This window comes from Suricata suricatta, chromosome 17 (genome assembly GCF_006229205.1).
Source record: "Suricata suricatta isolate VVHF042 chromosome 17, meerkat_22Aug2017_6uvM2_HiC, whole genome shotgun sequence".
NCBI classification, from domain to species: domain Eukaryota; kingdom Metazoa; phylum Chordata; class Mammalia; order Carnivora; family Herpestidae; genus Suricata; species Suricata suricatta.
This window is the reverse complement of record NC_043716.1, coordinates 16,131,742-16,149,992: the sequence shown is the minus strand read 5'-3', so window position 1 is coordinate 16,149,992 and position 18,251 is coordinate 16,131,742. Positions and strand designations below refer to the sequence as shown.

General features: G+C 38.6%; 1 protein-coding gene across 3 annotated transcripts in view; it reads left to right on the top strand.

Annotated features, from left to right (window-relative positions):
* Window positions 1-17,787, top strand: part of TAOK1 (TAO kinase 1) — a 140,072-nt gene extending 122,285 nt beyond the window's left edge. For all 3 annotated transcript variants that reach the window (XM_029927225.1, XM_029927226.1, XM_029927227.1), the window contains 6 exons: window positions 115-243; window positions 3,629-3,832; window positions 5,940-6,179; window positions 7,592-7,804; window positions 10,207-10,389; window positions 16,784-17,787. In XM_029927225.1, the coding sequence (XP_029783085.1) occupies window positions 115-243; window positions 3,629-3,832; window positions 5,940-6,179; window positions 7,592-7,804; window positions 10,207-10,389; window positions 16,784-17,245 (1,431 nt within the window). In that variant the 3' untranslated portion in view covers window positions 17,246-17,787. The remainder of the gene's footprint in view (window positions 1-114; window positions 244-3,628; window positions 3,833-5,939; window positions 6,180-7,591; window positions 7,805-10,206; window positions 10,390-16,783) is intronic.
* The last annotated feature ends 464 nt before the right edge of the window (window positions 17,788-18,251 follow it).

Genomic DNA, 18,251 nt, shown 5'->3' with positions numbered 1-18,251 from the left:
GCAATGCTAATTTTCTATTCTTGGGAGAAAATGGCATCTTTGGTAATATGTATTAAACTGCTGATTTGAATCTACCAACTTAACTATTTGATCCATTTTTAAAACTTCCTATAGGCTAAAGTGATGGCCAATGAGGAGAAGAAATTTCAGCAACATATTCAGGCCCAACAGAAGAAAGAATTGAATAGCTTTTTGGAGTCCCAGAAAAGAGAATATAAACTTCGAAAAGAACAGCTTAAGGAGGTATTTATTTTACAAACATTTTCAAGCCAGTTATCTCCTTAGTGATTGTATGTGATGTTGATCAACTCATAGAGCCAGATAAAATATTCTTTTATTGTTTGTCACCCTGAAATGTTGTAATGGTTTGAATGAAGTCATTGATTATAATCAATTACTCTTCAGTGAACTGAGATCCTCAGTTGAGTAGGGTCTATAAAGAATCATCTCCTGAAAATAGAAGTTATTTTATTTATAATAGCTTTTGTAAGCACTTACTAAGTAACTGACTGAATAGAAATAAAAATATGTGAGTTTTGAAAAACCACACATTCTTTCTTATAAGAAAACTATTCCTGGGGCACATGGCTGGTTCAGTTGGAAGAGCATGTGATTCTTGATCTCAGGGCCATGAGTTTGAGCCCCATACTGGGTGTAGAGATTACTTAAATAAATAAATTTTAAATATAGGACAAAATAAGGGACGCCTGGGTGGCCCAGTCAATTAAGCATCCAACTTTGGCTCAGGTCATGATCTCACAGTTTGTGAATTTGAGCCCCACATTGGGCTCTGTGCTGACAGCTCAGAGCCTAGAGCCTGCTTCGGATTCTGTGTCTCCCTCTCTCTCTCTGCCCCTCCCCTGCTCACACTCTGTTCTCTCTCTCAAAATATAAGTATTAAAAAAATTAAAAATAAATAAAAATAAGACAAAATAAAATAAAAAGAAATAAAAGTAAACCATGCCTGGGGGACCTGGCTGGCTCAATTGGTAGAACATGTGACTCTTGATCTCAGGGTTGTAAGTTCAAGCCCCATGTTGGTTACAGAGATTACTTAAAAATAAAATCTTAAAAACAAAGGCCTTATTTTGGCTCAGATATTACAGTAATTTGTTCTTGTTAAATTTTAACATAGAGTAAGAGGATAAGCATCTTTGCTCATCACATTTTTTTTAATAGAACGTGATTATTTCTTGATGGCTACATGTTTTATATTTGTCCCGTTTTTTAAAGCTTATTTATTTATTTTGAGAGAGAGTAAGCTAAAGTGGGGGAGGGTGGAGAGAGAGGGAGACACAGAATCCTAAGCTGGCTCTGCACTGAAAGTGTAGAGCTTGACGTAGGGCTTGAACTCATGAACCATGAGATCATGACCTGAGTCAAAATGAAGAGTTGAACACTTAGCCACCCAGGTGCTGAGCCACCCAGGCGCCCCTTATTTGCCCTTTATGTGCTGCTTTCTTTAACTTATTTTATTTTATTTTTTTTATGTTTTTATTTATTTTTGAGAGAGAGAGACAGCATGAGCAGGGGAGGGGCAGAGAGAGAGGGAGACACAGGATCTGAAGACAGGCTCCAGGCTCTGCGCTAGCTGTCAGCACAGAGCTGACGCGGGGCTCAAACCCATGAACTGTGAGATCATGACCTGAGCCGAAGCCAGACGCTTAACCGACTGAGCCACCCAGGCGCCCCTTTTAACTTCTTTTAAAAGTAGATGTAATCTGTCTTGCTCTTAGGCACTATCTGACAGGGGATAACTATTGCAGTACAGAAAAATGGTATGTCTCAATTTTCACCCCCTCTTACAGACTGAAATTTTTAGTTCATAGAATTAATTATTGGCACACTGATAAATTAATTGATTTTTGTAAAAAAAAAAACCTAATCTCTTTGATGTTAATGTTTTTATGCGTATAGGAATTTGCCTTAAAATGAGATATATAAGTCTTACTATGAACCTATTATTGGTACAAAGACTTACTACAAATACCCTGCCAAGTGAGCTTCACTGACAATATTTTTCCTACTGTAAATGGTGTAATCTGGCAACATATTCCCATGACTATATTATAGGAGTCAAACTCTGAACTAGAACATTGGGTTTGAGAAAGGTTATAAATAGGATTCCCAATTGTAAATAAATACCCAACAACATAAAATTTCCCAGTGCAATAAGAGTTGAGTGTTAAGGGTATATTAGTTTAATCTTTTAGGTATATAACGTATGTATGTGAACCTGTGTGTGTGTGTTCATTCAGAATAATGATTCTCAGTATAGAGGAAGGGACATACTAGAGTTTTGGTGGAGAAGTTTCGTGGCAGAAGACTTTGAGAAAGATACTGTATATGTGGCTTAAGTATTTGATATCTTGTAAACTAAAGTTATAAAGAATTGATCTCTTTCTTGAATAACAGGGGAGGGAGCATAAGATTTGTAGTCTGTGAAAAATCAACTTATACTTAGGAATGATGGCTGATTTGTTTTCTCTGCAATATAGATTTTTTTTTAGGTTGAAAATATACTAGGTTTAGCATCCTAGGGTTTGTCTCATTGAGTGTATCATGAATGTTCTCATCTTGCCCAATATAAATGCATTTTCATTTAAATAGTTTGTAAAATGATGTTTAAAATGCCGTAGAGGCACACTTGGGGGGCTCAGTTGGTTAAGTGTTCTGACTGGATTTTGGCTCAGGTCATGATCTCACAGTTCATGAGTTCAAGCCGTCTGTCAGGCTCTGCACAGTGCAGAGCCTGCTTGGGATTCTCCCTCTCTCTTCCTTCCTCTCTCTCTCTATGTCCCCCTCCCTCACGTGCACAGGCTTGCTCTTTGTCTCTCAAAAAGACATAAACTTAAAAAATAAATAAATAAAATGCTGTAGAATACCATTGGTTTTGATTTGTTTAGTGGTATTATGATGCCAACTGTTAAATACCACTCATAAAGACCGTCTCTGTTCTCCCATAGGTTTGTTGATTTTCCATTTAATTTCCAAGTCCTTTATATTGAGTACATCCATAATCTTGCCAAGTGCTTGATACTTAGAATGTCTAAAACCAAGTGAGACACAACTATTTTAGCCCTAGCTTTAATTTATGTATGATTTTCACCTGAAAGCACTGCGTTCTGTCTCTCCTTGGGAAGGATTTAAAGAAAGATATGTTTTACTTCATTTACCAATTATTATGTACTTTTGAGTCATCATACATGTAGCTATGCAAAACCAAAATGTATGCATGTTTTCTAATGTATTTTTCTGTTTCCTGTCCTACTTCACTGGTAACTCAAGAAAAAGGAAACTATTTACCTAACTCCTTAAGGTCATTCTGCTGCTTGAGCATTAGGGAGGCTACAAATTAAGTACCTTATTTAATGTCTTTTTTCTTTTTTTTTTTAATATTTATTTATTTTTGGGAGAGTGCATTTGGGAAAAGGGCAGAGAGAGGGGGACAGAGAATCTGAAAGGGGCCATGTGCTGACAGGGTGACAGCAGCAAGCGCCAGTGTGGGGTCTTAAATTCAGGAACTGCGAGATCATGACCTGGGCCAAAGTCAGACGCTCAACTGACTGAGCCGACCAGGTGCCCCAATTTTTATGTATTTGGATCTGAGTTGTTTTTTTGTTGTCAGGAACTGAATGAAAACCAGAGCACCCCAAAAAAAGAAAAACAAGAGTGGCTTTCAAAGCAGAAGGAGAATATACAACATTTCCAAGCAGAAGAAGAGGCTAATCTTCTTCGACGACAGAGGCAATACCTAGAGCTGGAGTGCCGTCGCTTCAAGAGAAGAATGTTACTTGGACGCCATAACTTGGAGCAGGACCTTGTCAGGGAGGTACGTTTGTGATGTGAAATTAGAAATAAGTCCCATCACATCCCAGTTATAAGGCCTCCACACTCGTTAATTCCCTCTGCCTAAATCCTTCTTCTCTAGATACCCAATCTACATAGCTTGCTTTCTCCCCTCTCCCTTCTTTAAAGGTTCTTCTCTGTACTTCTTTTCTTATACCTACATACTTTTGAGGGGAAGTCTTTTTTCGCAACTAGAATGGAAGTTATAGGAACTCATAGATTTTGTTCAGGTCTTTCTATCCCTACTGTCTGGCCCATAATAGGTATTCAATAAATATTTATTAAATAAATAATATTTACTTATTTATTCATGAATGAAGGAAGGTATTCCATAAATATTAAATAAATAATGTTTATTATTTATCCATGAATGAAGTATTAATTTTTAAATATGAGAAAATTAATTGGATAATTTATGGCTTTTGATCTGAAATGAGTGCCATGAATTGTGTGTTATCATTTAACACATTGTTATAATCATACATTTATTAACTGGTAAAGTGTAGAAACTCTTATCAAAATGAAAACAATTGTTTTTATTATCAGGGATACCTGTGAGCATAGATAAATATATTTCCAAGATGGCTTAATATAAGCTTCAAGTTTAGCATAACTGTTCAAATTGAGTAATAATTAAAGAAATTGAAATTAAAACAGTTGCATCAATTAGATAAGAACAATTAAAAAGACTGGTAATATGGGGAAATGGGCAGTGTTGGTAAGTATAAAGTATAAACTGATACTTCATTTTGGAGTATAATTCAGTAATAGGTTTTAAAATTTAATATGCACCTATGTTTTTGCCAAATCCACTTCTGGAACTGTATCCTAAAGAAATAATAACATGATTATATGATGTATCATGCCATGGATATTTACTGAAAATTTGTTTAAAGCAGAATAATGGAAAAATTATGGAATTGCAAAGCAGAAACTATTGAAACTTAAAAAACATTTTTTTAAATGTTTACTTATTTTTGAGAGAAAGAGAGATAGAACGTGAGTGGGAGAGGGGCAGAGAGAAACCAAGACACAGAATCTGAAGCAGGTTCCAGGCTCTGAACTGTCAGCACAGAGCCTGATGAGGGGCTTAAACCCACAGACTGCGAGAGCATGACCTGAGCTGAAGTCAGACAACTGACTGAACCACCCAAGCGTCCCTTACTATTGAAACTTTAAAAAAAAAAAAAAAAGGATCTTTATGTACCAATCTGGTCAGGATATACGTCCATTATATTTTTAGGTGAAGAAAGCACATTACAAGCCTATAATGTATGCTGGTATTCAGTTTTAAAACTGTAGGTTTTGTATGATAGATGTGTCATGATAAGCGGGGGGGGTATTTGGGAAACATTTGCACCAAATTCTTGGCCTCTGGAGAAAGGGCAAAGGAGGCAAGTTTCATTTCTACACTTCTATGGTGTGGGTGTGGGTGTGGTATGTGATACACTTGTTCCTTTTAATCTGAAAAAAATTTATTGAGCGTGATGTGCTAGGTATTATTCTGAGAACTTCCCGTTTATGAACTTGTTTCATCCTCACATTAAATCTCTGAAATACCTATATTATCTCCATTTGAGAAGTAATGAAGCTGAAGCCAAGAGTTTAAATAACTAACCCAGTAACCCAACTTACTACTCATCAGTAGCAGAACTATGATTTAAAATACAGGCAGCCTAGCTCTGAAGTCCATGTTCTTAACCACTACACTACATTGGGTATACTGCATGTAATAGACTTGAATAGCATACTTTGAAAAAATTCAGTGAATGACTTACGAACTCTCTTCAAATATAAAATTAGGAAACAATAAAGGAAAGAGGGAAGGACATTAAACCTCTTGAGATAGATTTGATTGCTTTTAAAGTTACTGCATAAGGTAGTGTTAATGAATAGTAAATGAACAGTATAAGGAAATTTGTGCTACTATTTATTTACTGGAGTAAATATCATAAAACTCTAAATACTCTGCAGCCATTATTAAATCAGAGGATTACATCTATTTTTTGGTTATTCGGTTTCTTAGGATTTTTTTTTCCCAGCATCATACAGAAGTAAATTATACCTTTGTCTTTTGTGTTATGGATTAGGAGTTAAATAAAAGGCAGACTCAAAAGGACTTAGAGCATGCCATGCTACTGCGACAGCATGAATCCATGCAAGAACTGGAGTTCCGTCACCTCAACACCATACAGAAGATGCGCTGTGAGTTGATCAGACTGCAGCATCAGACTGAGCTCACGAACCAGCTGGAATATAACAAACGAAGAGAACGAGAACTAAGGCGAAAGCATGTCATGGAGGTTCGACAACAGCCTAAGAGTCTGAAGGTACCTTTAACCTAAGCTTTTTGATAAAGGGGAAAAGAGATAAAAGGCACCCATAAAAGTTCATAAAAGTCAAGAGGTCTGGCATAAAGAATTGAATAAACCTTTTTCTTTTCATTTTAAGAATGTTTGGGTAGTTTTAATGTGGAGTGCCCATAGCTGTAGATATCTTGCTTATGTATTTTTCAGCATTGTACCAAAACTTTTGACTGGGAAGTGCCATAAACACAAATCAAAATTCTTATTTTAAATGTACCCAAATGTCCAATGCTGATATTACAATCTACACATTAACATGTTAACCTGTTATCTTCTCTCTGTTGTCCCATGTAATACAGTTTTGGAATCTTATTTCCTCTAAGTATGATTTGTTTCTAGAAAAGGCACTAAGTTCTTAATCAGCACAGAAGCCAATGAATGAAAAATGCTTTTTTACCCCTCTCCCTTCATTGTCTTTACTTTGTAAGAGGAACAAGGGAGCCATCACAGTGTTACTCCCAGTCTGCTTGCTTTCTTTAGTAGTGTAGGTAAAACCATGGCATAGGTAGTTGGGGGGTATATTTTTTAATTAGCATATCAGGGTAAAGCAAATTGTTATATGCCTCCCCCTCCAAAATAAGGAAAAACAAATGTTGATATATATAATACAAAGGACTTTAAATTTTGTATGTACTTTGAATACAGGAATTCGTTCACATAGTATGAAACATGTACTTCCCTTAATGTGCATCACCCATTTAGCCCATTCCCTCTATACCTTGCCCCATAACTTTTGTTTGACCTTTAAAAGGTTAGTTAACTTGACTGACTTTCAGGTTTTTGCTAAGAATATTTCTACCTAGTTTATTTCCTTAAGGAAAAGATAATTTTATAAAATAATATGAGCCAGTTACTAATAACCCTGCTTTTGTGGAATCTGTCATATGCTGTATAGTTGGAGGTTGGTATTTTAAAAAATTTAAGCAAAGTGTTTCAGATAAGGAAGAGAGTTAAATATCCTTATTTTCTGCCTCAGAGATTTGATAAAATATTGTCTGGCCAATAAAATACTTTGCTATACTTAATGCATGAGAAGAAATTTTTATTTTATGTCATTAATAGATATATACTGTAATCAAAGCTAATTTTAATATTTACTCATTAAATTTACTAATGAAATAATGACTATTGCTTGAAGTCCTGTGATAAACGAGGTTCTTGATATTTTAATGTTTTGAATTAGAGCTATTATTTTTAAAATGCGTAGAATTCAGTGGTTTGACCCAGTAGCCAAATGCAAAACTACCTGCAACGTTATGATCTGATCTTTTTGTTTTGCTTCTCCCTTTCTCCTAGCAGCCTTTGTTTTAATGGAAGTCTAAGATATAACAAATGCCAAATGTTAAAAATATATGCATCTATTTTTTTCTTCCCAGTCTAAAGAACTCCAAATAAAAAAACAGTTTCAGGATACCTGCAAAATCCAAACCAGACAGTACAAAGCATTAAGAAATCACCTACTGGAGACTACACCAAAGAGTGAGCACAAAGCTGTTCTCAAACGGCTCAAGGAGGAGCAGACCCGGAAGTTAGCCATCTTGGCTGAGCAGTATGACCACAGCATTAATGAAATGCTCTCCACACAAGCTGTGAGTTTGTTTTATTTAGGCAGATTAAATTTAGTATTCCTTTCTTTCTACCATCAATGAAATCCCAGCAATTAAAATACTAGTTGGAAATGATGGTTTTCTTACAGCTTGGGAAATAATAGTGATGGTCCATATTCTTCCTTCTCTGAGCATTGCTTGGAAGTATGCATGATGTATGCAGAATTCTTATAAATACATTTAGATATGAAGATTTATTTATTTATTTATTTATTCATTCATTCATTCATTCATAAAGTCTTCCCAGAGAGGGGCACCTGGGTGGCTCAGTCAGTTAAGTGTCCTACTTCAGCGTAGGTCATGTTCTCACTATTCCCATTCCGCAGTTCAAGCTGCGCATTGGGCTCTGTGCCGACAGCTCAGAGCCTGGAGCCTGTTTGAGATTCTGTATCTCGCTTTCTCTCCGCCCCTCCCCCACTCACGCTCTGTGTGTGTGTGTGTGTGTGTGTGTGTGTGTGTGTGTGTGTGTGTGTGTCTCTTTCTCTCTCTCAAAAATAAATAAATATTAAGGGGCGCCTGGGTGGCTCAGTTGGTTGGGTGTCCAACTTTGGCTCAGGTCATGGTCTCATGGTTCATGAGTTTGGGCCCTACATTTGGGCTCTGTGCTGGCAGCCTGGAGCCTGCTTCCAATTTTGTATCTCCTTCTCTCTGCCCCTCCCCAGCTCATACTCTGTCTCTCTCTCAAAAATAGATAAACATTAAAAAAATTTTTTAAGTCTTCCCAGAAAAATTTTTCTTTATTAAAATTTTTATTTATTTTGAGAGAGTCAAAGAGAGCATACATATGCGTGTGCGTGTGCGCACACAGACACACGCAAGCAAGTCAGGGAAAGGTAGAGAGAGATTCCTAAGCAAGCTCTGCTATGTCAGCAGATCCCCCTCTTAAGGCTGGAACTGATGAACTGTGAGATCATGACCTGAGCTTAAATCAAGAGTTGGATGCTTAACTAGCTGAGCCACCAAGTGCCCCAGACATAAAATTTTTTTGGTTTGCTTTTTAAGTTTATTACTTATTTTGGGGCGCCTGGGTGGCTCAGTCGGTTGAGCCTCCGACTTCGGCTCAGGTCAGATCTCACGTTCGTGGGTTCGAGCCCCGCGTCAGGCTCTGTGCTGACAGCTACCTCAGAGCCTGGAGCCTGCGTCCAATTCTGTGTGTCTCTCTCTCTCTGCCCCTCCCCGCTCATGCTCTGAATCTCTCGGTCTCAAAAATAAATAAAACATTAAAAAAATTTAAAAAAAAAAGAATTTTTAAAAAAAAAGTTTATTACTTATTTTGAGAGAGAGTGAGCAAGTGTACAAGCACGAGTGGGGGGTGCAGGAGAGAGAGAGAGAATCCCAAGCAGGCTCTGCACTGTCGGCACAGATGTTGATTCAGGGCTCAAACTCACTAACCGTGAGATCATGACCAAGAGTTGGATGCTCTACCGACTGAGCCACCCAGGTGCCTCTAGACAATAAGTTTTAAAACAAGCTCTCTGCCAGTGCCTCTTAGCACATACCTGTTTAGTCTTATCCAAAAAGCATATGAAGATTGGAACAGCAGCTTTGTTAGGTAGTGGACAAAATGTAGTACTATATTTGGAATCCAAATGGTAACATTTGAATAGAAATAGAGAAGATTTTCTATATATATTTTGTAAACATATTTGTATTTGTAAAAAATATTTTAAGATATTTTAAAAGATTTTTTAAAGTCTATAGGTCAGGAAGCAAAATTGAGGATATTATGTGGGTACTTATATAGCTATTTAAAAATGTAACTATTTCAAATGTAAAAACCATTCTTTTTTTTAATTTTCATTTGTTTTTGAGACAGAGAGAGAATGGGCATGAGAGGGGGAGGGGCAGAGAGACAGGGAGACACAGATTCAGAAGCAGGCTCCAGGCTCTGAGCTGTCAGCACAGAGCCCGATGTGGGGCCTGAACCCACGAACATGAGATCATTGAGCCGAAGTCAGAGGCTTAACCGACTGAGCTACCTGGGCTCCCTGTAAAAACCATTCTTAACTAGTGGAGTATATAAAAAAATTAAAGCAAAAAACCCAGCTGTTGCCCAGTTTTGGCCAGGAAGCTGTTTGCTGGTCCCTTTGCTCTAGTGATTTCATTGGAGAGTAAACATTCAGAGTCCTATTATCTGGTCAGATTCTAGATTTTTCTTATGAAAAATATGGTCATTTAAGCATCCTCCAAAGAGCTTTTAAAAGCTTTGTCTTCTTGAAGATAAAGGTTAGTAGGCCTTCCTTTTTCAGAGATATTTACTCCACAACATGAGAGAGAAATATCCTGCAAAATAGTAGTCTGTCTTCTCTCACACCTCCTCTTTTTCAGAGGTCAGGAATAGAGAGCTCACATCAGGATATGTTTGTTTTCCTTCTCTCTTTCAGCTACGTTTGGATGAAGCACAGGAAGCGGAGTGCCAGGTTTTGAAGATGCAGCTGCAGCAGGAACTGGAGCTATTGAATGCGTACCAGAGCAAAATCAAGATGCAAGCCGAGGCCCAACATGATCGGGAGCTTCGAGAGCTTGAACAGAGGGTCTCCCTCCGTAGAGCACTCTTAGAACAAAAGGTATAAGTAATATGAGGAAGGTAATTGTGCTAGTGTTTTCTTTTAGCAGAAGCATTTTGTAATTTTTTTTCGTATTGACAGGTGGCATTGGATTGTTTTCATAATACCATATTTCCTAAGTTCTTATTTTGGTTGTGTTTTTCTTTTTTCTTTAAAATTATTGATTTGGGTGCCTGGATGGCTCGCTCAGTTAAGCATCCGACTCTCGGTTTGGGCTCAGGTCATGATCTCACAGTTAGTGAGTTTGAACCCTGCATCGGGCTCTGCTCTGAAAGCATGGAGGCCGCTTGGGACTTCTGTCTTCTTCTCTCCATGCCCCTCCCATGGCTTGTTCTCTTTCTTAAAAAATAAATAGGGGCCTGGGTGGCTCCAGCTCAGGTCATGATCTCCCAGTTCGTGGGTTTGAGCGCCACGTCAGGCTCTGTGCTGACAGCTAGCTCAAAGCTTGGAGCCTGCTTCAGATTCTGTGTCTCCCTCTCTCTCTGGCCCTCCCCTGCCTGTGCTGTCTTTGTCTCTCAAAAATAAAAAACATTAAAATTTTTTAAATAAATATATACATATTAAAAATAAAATTGTTGATCTAATAATTAACCTTATAATTATTGACTTCTTAACATCAAGGAAATACAATTAAGAAGTAATTGCCAGAGGAAGGAATATGGGATTCTGTGAAGATGGTTGAATTGGGAGAGAGTAGTTCTTGCTCCGTACTCCTCACTTCTTTTGTATACCTAGCCCAAGTTAAGGAGATTGGAGAAAAACTGGATAGTGAAGAAACAGAACATTAGTAATTGCCTGGGAGAAGCAGGAATGAAGCATCAGGAATATATACTTGGACATCTTGAGCCTGTAACTATACTGATTGATGGAAGATTATTAGAGGACAGGAGGTAAAACCAATTCGACACAGGTGAAAAATCAGGCTGAAAACATTATTTCTAGATGTATCTTCATTTATTTATTTTTTACTGATTCTTTGTCAACTAGAATCTCCAAATTCATTTCATCCCTTAAGGTCGTAAAGCTGTATATGTGTGTTTTGAGGAAAGGCTGATGGGCAGGAGATTTTTGAGAGATAAAGAGGGAAAAAAAGCATTTGTTTTCGGAAGTATAGGTAACCCTTAAACAACGTGGGGGTTAGGGGCTGTGAAAACCCATGCAGTTGAAGATTTGTGCATAACTTTTCTTAACACATTATGAAATTGACCGGAAGCTTTACTACCAATAACATAAATAGTTGATTAACACATATTTTGTATGTTATATGTATTATATACTGTATTCTTATAACATAGTAAGCTAGAGAAAATAAAATATTCTTTTTTTTATGTTTATTTTTTTGAGAGAGCCTAAGTTGGGGAAGGGCGTGGAGAGGGGGTGCCAATGGATCCAAAGCGGGCTCTACACTGACAGCAGCAAGCCAGATGTGGGCTTGAACTTGTAAACCACGAGATCGTGACCTGAGCCAAAGTCAGAAGCTCAACCAACTGAGCCACCTAGGTGCCCCGAGAAAAGAAAATATTATTAAGAAAACCATAAGGTAGAGAAAATACATTTACAGTACTGTACTATATTTACTGGAAAAAACCCACATGTAAGGGGATCCATGTCAATCACACTTTCGTGTTGTTTAAGGGGCATTTGTAGGTGAATATCAGTTGTATCCAGGACTCAGAGCTGTGTTCAAGAATTCCTGGGCCATAAGCTCCCAACAGCTGGTATAGTCATAGGTCCACTGTAAGTGAAGACTTGGCTAAGGTCTTGCCCAATGAAAGTTGTCATTGTTTTTGGATAAAAATACAATGCCTTCTTATATTTAAAAGGATAGTCTTAAAAAATCCACTAAGAAGTTACTATTTCCCTGAGACAGCTGTCTTTATTACTGGCTTCTCTGAAAGGTACTCATCTCTATACATTATCTCAGTTGTGTTTCTTATTCAAGATGAGAAACACAGAACAAACACATATAAAATTTAAGAAAAACCTGGTTTGGTGGCATGTGGGTGGCTCTGTTCAGTAAGTGTCTAACTCTGGATTTTGGCTCAAGTCATGATCTCACAGTTTATGGGTTTGAGCCCCTCATCAAGCTCTATGCTGGATTCTCTCTCCTCTCTCTGCCCCTCCCCTGCTGTGCTTTCTTTGTCTCTCAAACAAACTTTAAAAGAAAAATCTAGGGGCGCCTGGGTGGCTCAGTTGGTTGAGCATCCAGCTTCAGCTCACGTCATGATCTCATGGTTCGTGGGTTCGAGACCCACATCGGGCTCTGTGCTGACAGTTAGCTCAGAGCCTGGGGCCTGCTTCAGATTCTGTTATCTCCCTCTCTCTGTGACCCTCCCCTGCTCGCACTGTCTCTGTCTCTCCAAAATAAATAAAAACCATTAAAAAATGTAAAAGAAAAATCTAGTTTGTGCCATGTACAGATATTGTAAATCTGACTCCAATTTGAATGTTTAAAATTCAGTCTAGGTGGCGAGGATGTGGAGAAACAGGCACCCTCCTACACTGTTGGTGGGAATGTAAACTGATACAGCCGCTCTGGAAAACAGTGTGGAGGTTCCTCAAAAAACTATCAGTAGAATTCCCCTGTGACCCAGCAGTAGCACTGCTGGGGATCTACCTAAGGGATACAGAGATGCTGATGCATAGGGGCACATGTACCCCAGTGTTCATAGCAGCACTTTCAACAATAGCCAAATCATAGAAAGAGCCTAAATTTCCATCAACTGATGAATGGATAAAGAAGATGTGGGGTGTGTATGTATATATATATATATATATATATATATATATGTATATATATATATGTATATATATGTATATGTATATATGTATATATATAATACACACACACACAATGGAATACTACATGGTAATGAGAAAGAATGAAATCTGGCCATTTGTAGCAAAATGGATGGACCTAGAGGGAGTCATGCTAAGCAAAATAAGTCTGGCAGAGAAGGACAAATACCATATGTTGTCACTCAGTGGTCTAACAGGAGAAACGTAATGGAGGACCATGGGAATGGGAAAGGTGGGGAAAAGAGTTGGGGAGAGGAAGTGAGGCAAATCATGAGAGACCTTTGAATGCTGAGAACAAACTGAGAGCTGAAGAGGAAGAGGGGAAAGGGAAGGGGGTTGATGGTCATGGAGAGGGCACGTGTGGGGAAGAGCACTGGACGTTATATGGAAACCAATGTGGTAGTAAATTATATAAAAAAATAAAATAAAATTCAGTCTAAAGTTCAGTCTCTTATGCTTCAAAATTATCACTGAAAGGAAAACTTCTATAGTATTGTAGAAATAGTGTTGTGAAATATTGGTACTATTATATTTGTATTTTTAGCTCCACCTAGTGGTTGAGAGTTAAACAGTGCTAATTAGTATCTTAGATACAGTCTTATTTCAATATATGACCCAAAGTTTACATGTTCTACAAAGCCTGGTGTAAAACTGTACCTGTGGATGAAGATGCAGTGGTATTCTCATACACTTAGTGCATTTTGAAAAGCAACTTGGATTATATATTGAGCTTTAGAATTGTTAAGTATTTAATACTTTAATAATTTAGTATAACGAAAAGAAACCCAAAATACAGGGGGAAATATGCGTAAAAATGGTCATGATAACATACTTTATAATGGTGTAAAACACCTAACCATCTAGGTTACTGGAGGGATGGGGACAGGTAGGGGTGGAGGATGGGTTAAATGGGAGATGGGAATTAAGGATGCCACTTGTGATAAATCATTAAATCCTACATCTGAAACTAATACTCCACTGTATGTTAACTAATTGTAATTTAAATAAAAACATGGGGAAAAAATAGAACACTTCATCATCTAAAATAGAGATATAATTAAGTAATTATGGCCAAGTCAATGAAATCTTACTCAGCCATTTAAAATAATAGCTACAAAGACAATATTAATATGGGGAAATGCTTATGATACATTGATTGAAATAAAAAAGACAAATTATGCCTAAAGTCAATTGAAAGAATGCTAGAAGTGGCTGTATTAATACAGTAGATTGATTCTTTTATTGAGAACACCTGCAAGTGAGTGGGGGAGGGGCAGAGAGAGAAAGAGAGAGGAGACAAGAGAATCCCAAGCAGGAACGGCACTGTCAGTGCTGAGCCTGATGAGGGCTTGAACCCACAAACTGTGAGATCATGACCTGTGAGATCATAATCAAGAGTCAGACACTTATCTGGCTGAGCCACTCAGGTGCCCCTGTTGGTTGTTTTTCTTTTAAAAATATTACTTTGATAATGAAAAGTGCTTATGAATAGGATGATAAATAGTGCTTTGAGTTGCTGCTTGATTTTTAGGGCTAATGTTTACATTTCAAGTGAAGTGCCTGACTTTAAATTTTATTTATTTTTTAATGTTTATTTATTTTTGAGAAAGAGAAAGCATGAACAGGGGAGAGGCATAGAGAGAGGGAGACGCAGAATCTGAAGCAGGCTCCAGGCTCTGAGCTGTCAGCACAGAGCCTGATGCGGGTCTGGAACCCATGAACCTCGAGATCATGAGCTGAGCCGAAGTCAGCCGCTTAACCGACTGAGCCACCCAGACTCCCCTGGGTGCCTGGCAACTAATTACCAAGTCCACGTACCTTCTCTATAAAAACTTTGAAAATTTTTAACAGCTGTTTTTCTGCACTTTGTACCTACTGATTGTACAGATAAGAAACAGTCCTCTGAAAATAGAGGTGGAATCAGAGTTAGTTATTCATAGATGAGTAACAGTTCTGTTTGAAGATTGCTTTCAGCCTCCAAATGAACCAAAAATTGTTCCTTTTAGGTTGTTGAGACACCAACAAAGGAAGCTGCACTTGACTCACATGAGGTCTCATTACAACTTTTCTCACTCTTCCTTTACATTAAAATTTCAGCAAGATAACACAACTGTAATTGTTAAATTCCATGTAAAATTTATACATGCATGAAAAGTGGCAGTGTCTCTGAAGTATAAATGGACTTTATTATTATTATTTCGCTGAATTTTCTCTCAGTATTTTACAGCGTCAGTAACATGGTAGGTGGCTCTTTGTTTTTGTTTTTATAATTTTTTGAGGAGGAGGGCAGAAGCAGAGGGAAAATCTTAAGCAGGCTTCACACCCAGCACAGAGCCAGATTTGGGGCTTGATCTCATGACTGTGAGATTATGATTTGAGTGGAAACCAAGAGTCGGACACTAAACCGACTGAGCCACCCAGGCGCCCCTCAATATGTCACAGGACCAACAACATGGTTAGTGGGGGGTTTTTTGGTTTTGGTTTTTTTTTTAATGTTATATTTATTTTTGAGACAGAGAGAGACAAAGCATGAGCGGGGAGGGGCGGAGAAAGAGGGAGACACAGAATTAGAAGCAGGCTCCAAGCTCTGAGCTGTCAGCATAGAGCCCAACACAGGGCTCGAACCGACGAACGTGAGATCATGACCTGAGCTGAAGTGGGAGGCTTAACCGACGGAGCCACACAGGCGCCCCAGTGGTTTTTAAGTAAGAATTGACAATTGGAATATTTTATAGGACCTTTCTTTGTGGATCTGAAAATAAATAAAAATAATCACACTTGATTTTAAAGGAGATAGGTTGGAAGAGCCCTTCAAAAGTCTTAATTATGGGGGCGCCTGAGTGGCTTAGTCAGTTAAGCGTCTGGGTTTGGCTCAGATCATGATCTCACGGTTTGTGGGTTTGAGCCGCGTGTCAGGCTCTGTGCTGACAGCGAGCTCAGAGCCTGGAGCCTGTTTCAGATTCTGTGTCTCCCTCTCTCTCTGACCCTCCCCTGCTCCAGCTGTCTCTCTCTGTCTCTCAAAAATAAAATAAAAAAGCAATTAAAAAAAAATTTTTAAAAAAATAGATTATACATTATTTCTACAGTACATTTGTTTAATTTCTTTATAGAATTTTGTTTTAAGTTTTTAATTTATTTTTAAGTAATCTCTATACCCAGTGTGAGTCTGGAACTCATGACCGTGAGATCAAGAGTCACATACTCTTCACACTGAGCTAGCCAGGCGCTCCACATCTCTTTACATTTTTAAATGTGCAGGGCATATGGGTGGTTCAGTTGGTCAAGAATCTGACTCATGGTTTCAGCTCAGTTCATGATTTCACCCTTCATGAGATCGAGCCCTCCATCAGCCCTCTGTGCTGACAGAGTGGAGCCTGCTTGGGATTCTTTTTTTCCCTCCCTCTCTGCCCCTCCTCCGCTCACATGCTCACTTGTGCTCTCTCTCTCAAAAAAAAAAAGTCAACTTTAAATGTGCATCCATAAAATAGAGTGAACTATTTTATGATTCATTTCAAAGCTGAGTAATTATTGTTTCCTTATAGATTTTAAAAAATAAGTTGCCTTTCTTTTTGCTTCCCTCCCCAAACCCAAACAGATTGAGGAAGAGATGTTGGCTTTGCAGAATGAACGCACGGAACGAATAAGAAGCCTGTTGGAGCGCCAAGCCAGAGAAATTGAAGCATTTGACTCTGAGAGCATGAGACTAGGTTTTAGTAACATGGTCCTTTCCAATCTTTCCCCTGAGGCATTTAGCCACAGCTACCCGGGAGCTTCTGGTTGGTCTCACAATCCTGCTGGGGGTCCAGGACCTCACTGGGGTCATCCCATGGGTGGCCCACCACAAGCTTGGGGCCATCCGATGCAAGGTGGACCCCAACCATGGGGTCACCCTTCAGGGCCAATGCAAGGGGTACCCCGAGGTAGCAGTATGGGAGTCCGCAATAGCCCTCAGGCTCTGAGGCGGACAGCTTCTGGGGGACGGACAGAGCAGGGAATGAGCAGAAGCACGAGTGTCACTTCACAAATATCCAATGGGTCACACATGTCTTATACATAACTTAATAATTGAGAGTGGCAATTCCGCTGGAACTGTCTGCCAAAAGAAACTGCCTACAGACATCATCACAGCAGCCTCCTCACTTGGGTACCACAGTGTGGACGCTGAGTGCATATGGTATATTTCATTCATTTTTGTAAAACATTCTGTTTTGTGTTTACTAATTGGGATGTCATAGTATTTGGCTGCTGGGTTTTGTTTTGTTCTTTAACTTTGGGAAAAATTTTGAAAGGGGGAATTGTGTGTATGTAAAAAGAAATTGGCTAAATTGGGGGTATTTTTTGAACACTGCAAAAATAGAATGCAGCATAGTGGCAGGAGTCATCACTTTGGGGCACCTGTATTCTAAGGAATTTGTGAAAAGATCTAAAGCCTTCCCCACATCCCAGACTCTTATGAGCCACTCACAGCAGGCAGGCAGCATATGCTGAACCAAGTGATTATGGAAACACGCCTGTATCCCCTTACCAGTGTATTTTCTTTATTAAATTGTTCCGACTTCTCAGCCTCATTTGGAGTAAAAAAGTGGAAATCCACGAACACTAAAGGGTTGCATTGACTTTTTCAGAGGGTAGAGAACAACTTAGTTCTTTTTCTGAATGCTGCATAGGTTTATCAGTTTTTGTTTTGTCCGTTCAATTGTGCCTTCTTTGTGGCATGGTGAGTTGGAGGTGCTTCAGGAGATCACAAGTTGTGTGGGAATTGCATCAACAAACCTGTGAGCCTTCAAAGGGGAGACTGGAGGGTAAGAGAGACCCCTGCAAGTTCATGTGCTGGGTATGTGCGGCAGCAGAGTGAGGAGATGAAGCCTATGTGTCCTAATGTTTTGTTGCTTTTACTGTGATATCTCATCCTGGCTGAGCTCTCTAACTCCCAAGATCCCAAACAGTACTTTTACTTTGTACAAAAACAGACATATAGCCAATACAAATCAAATGCTAGAGGTATTTGAATGATGCCATATTTGCAAACTGCCATCCATTGGAATTCTCATCACACTACATAG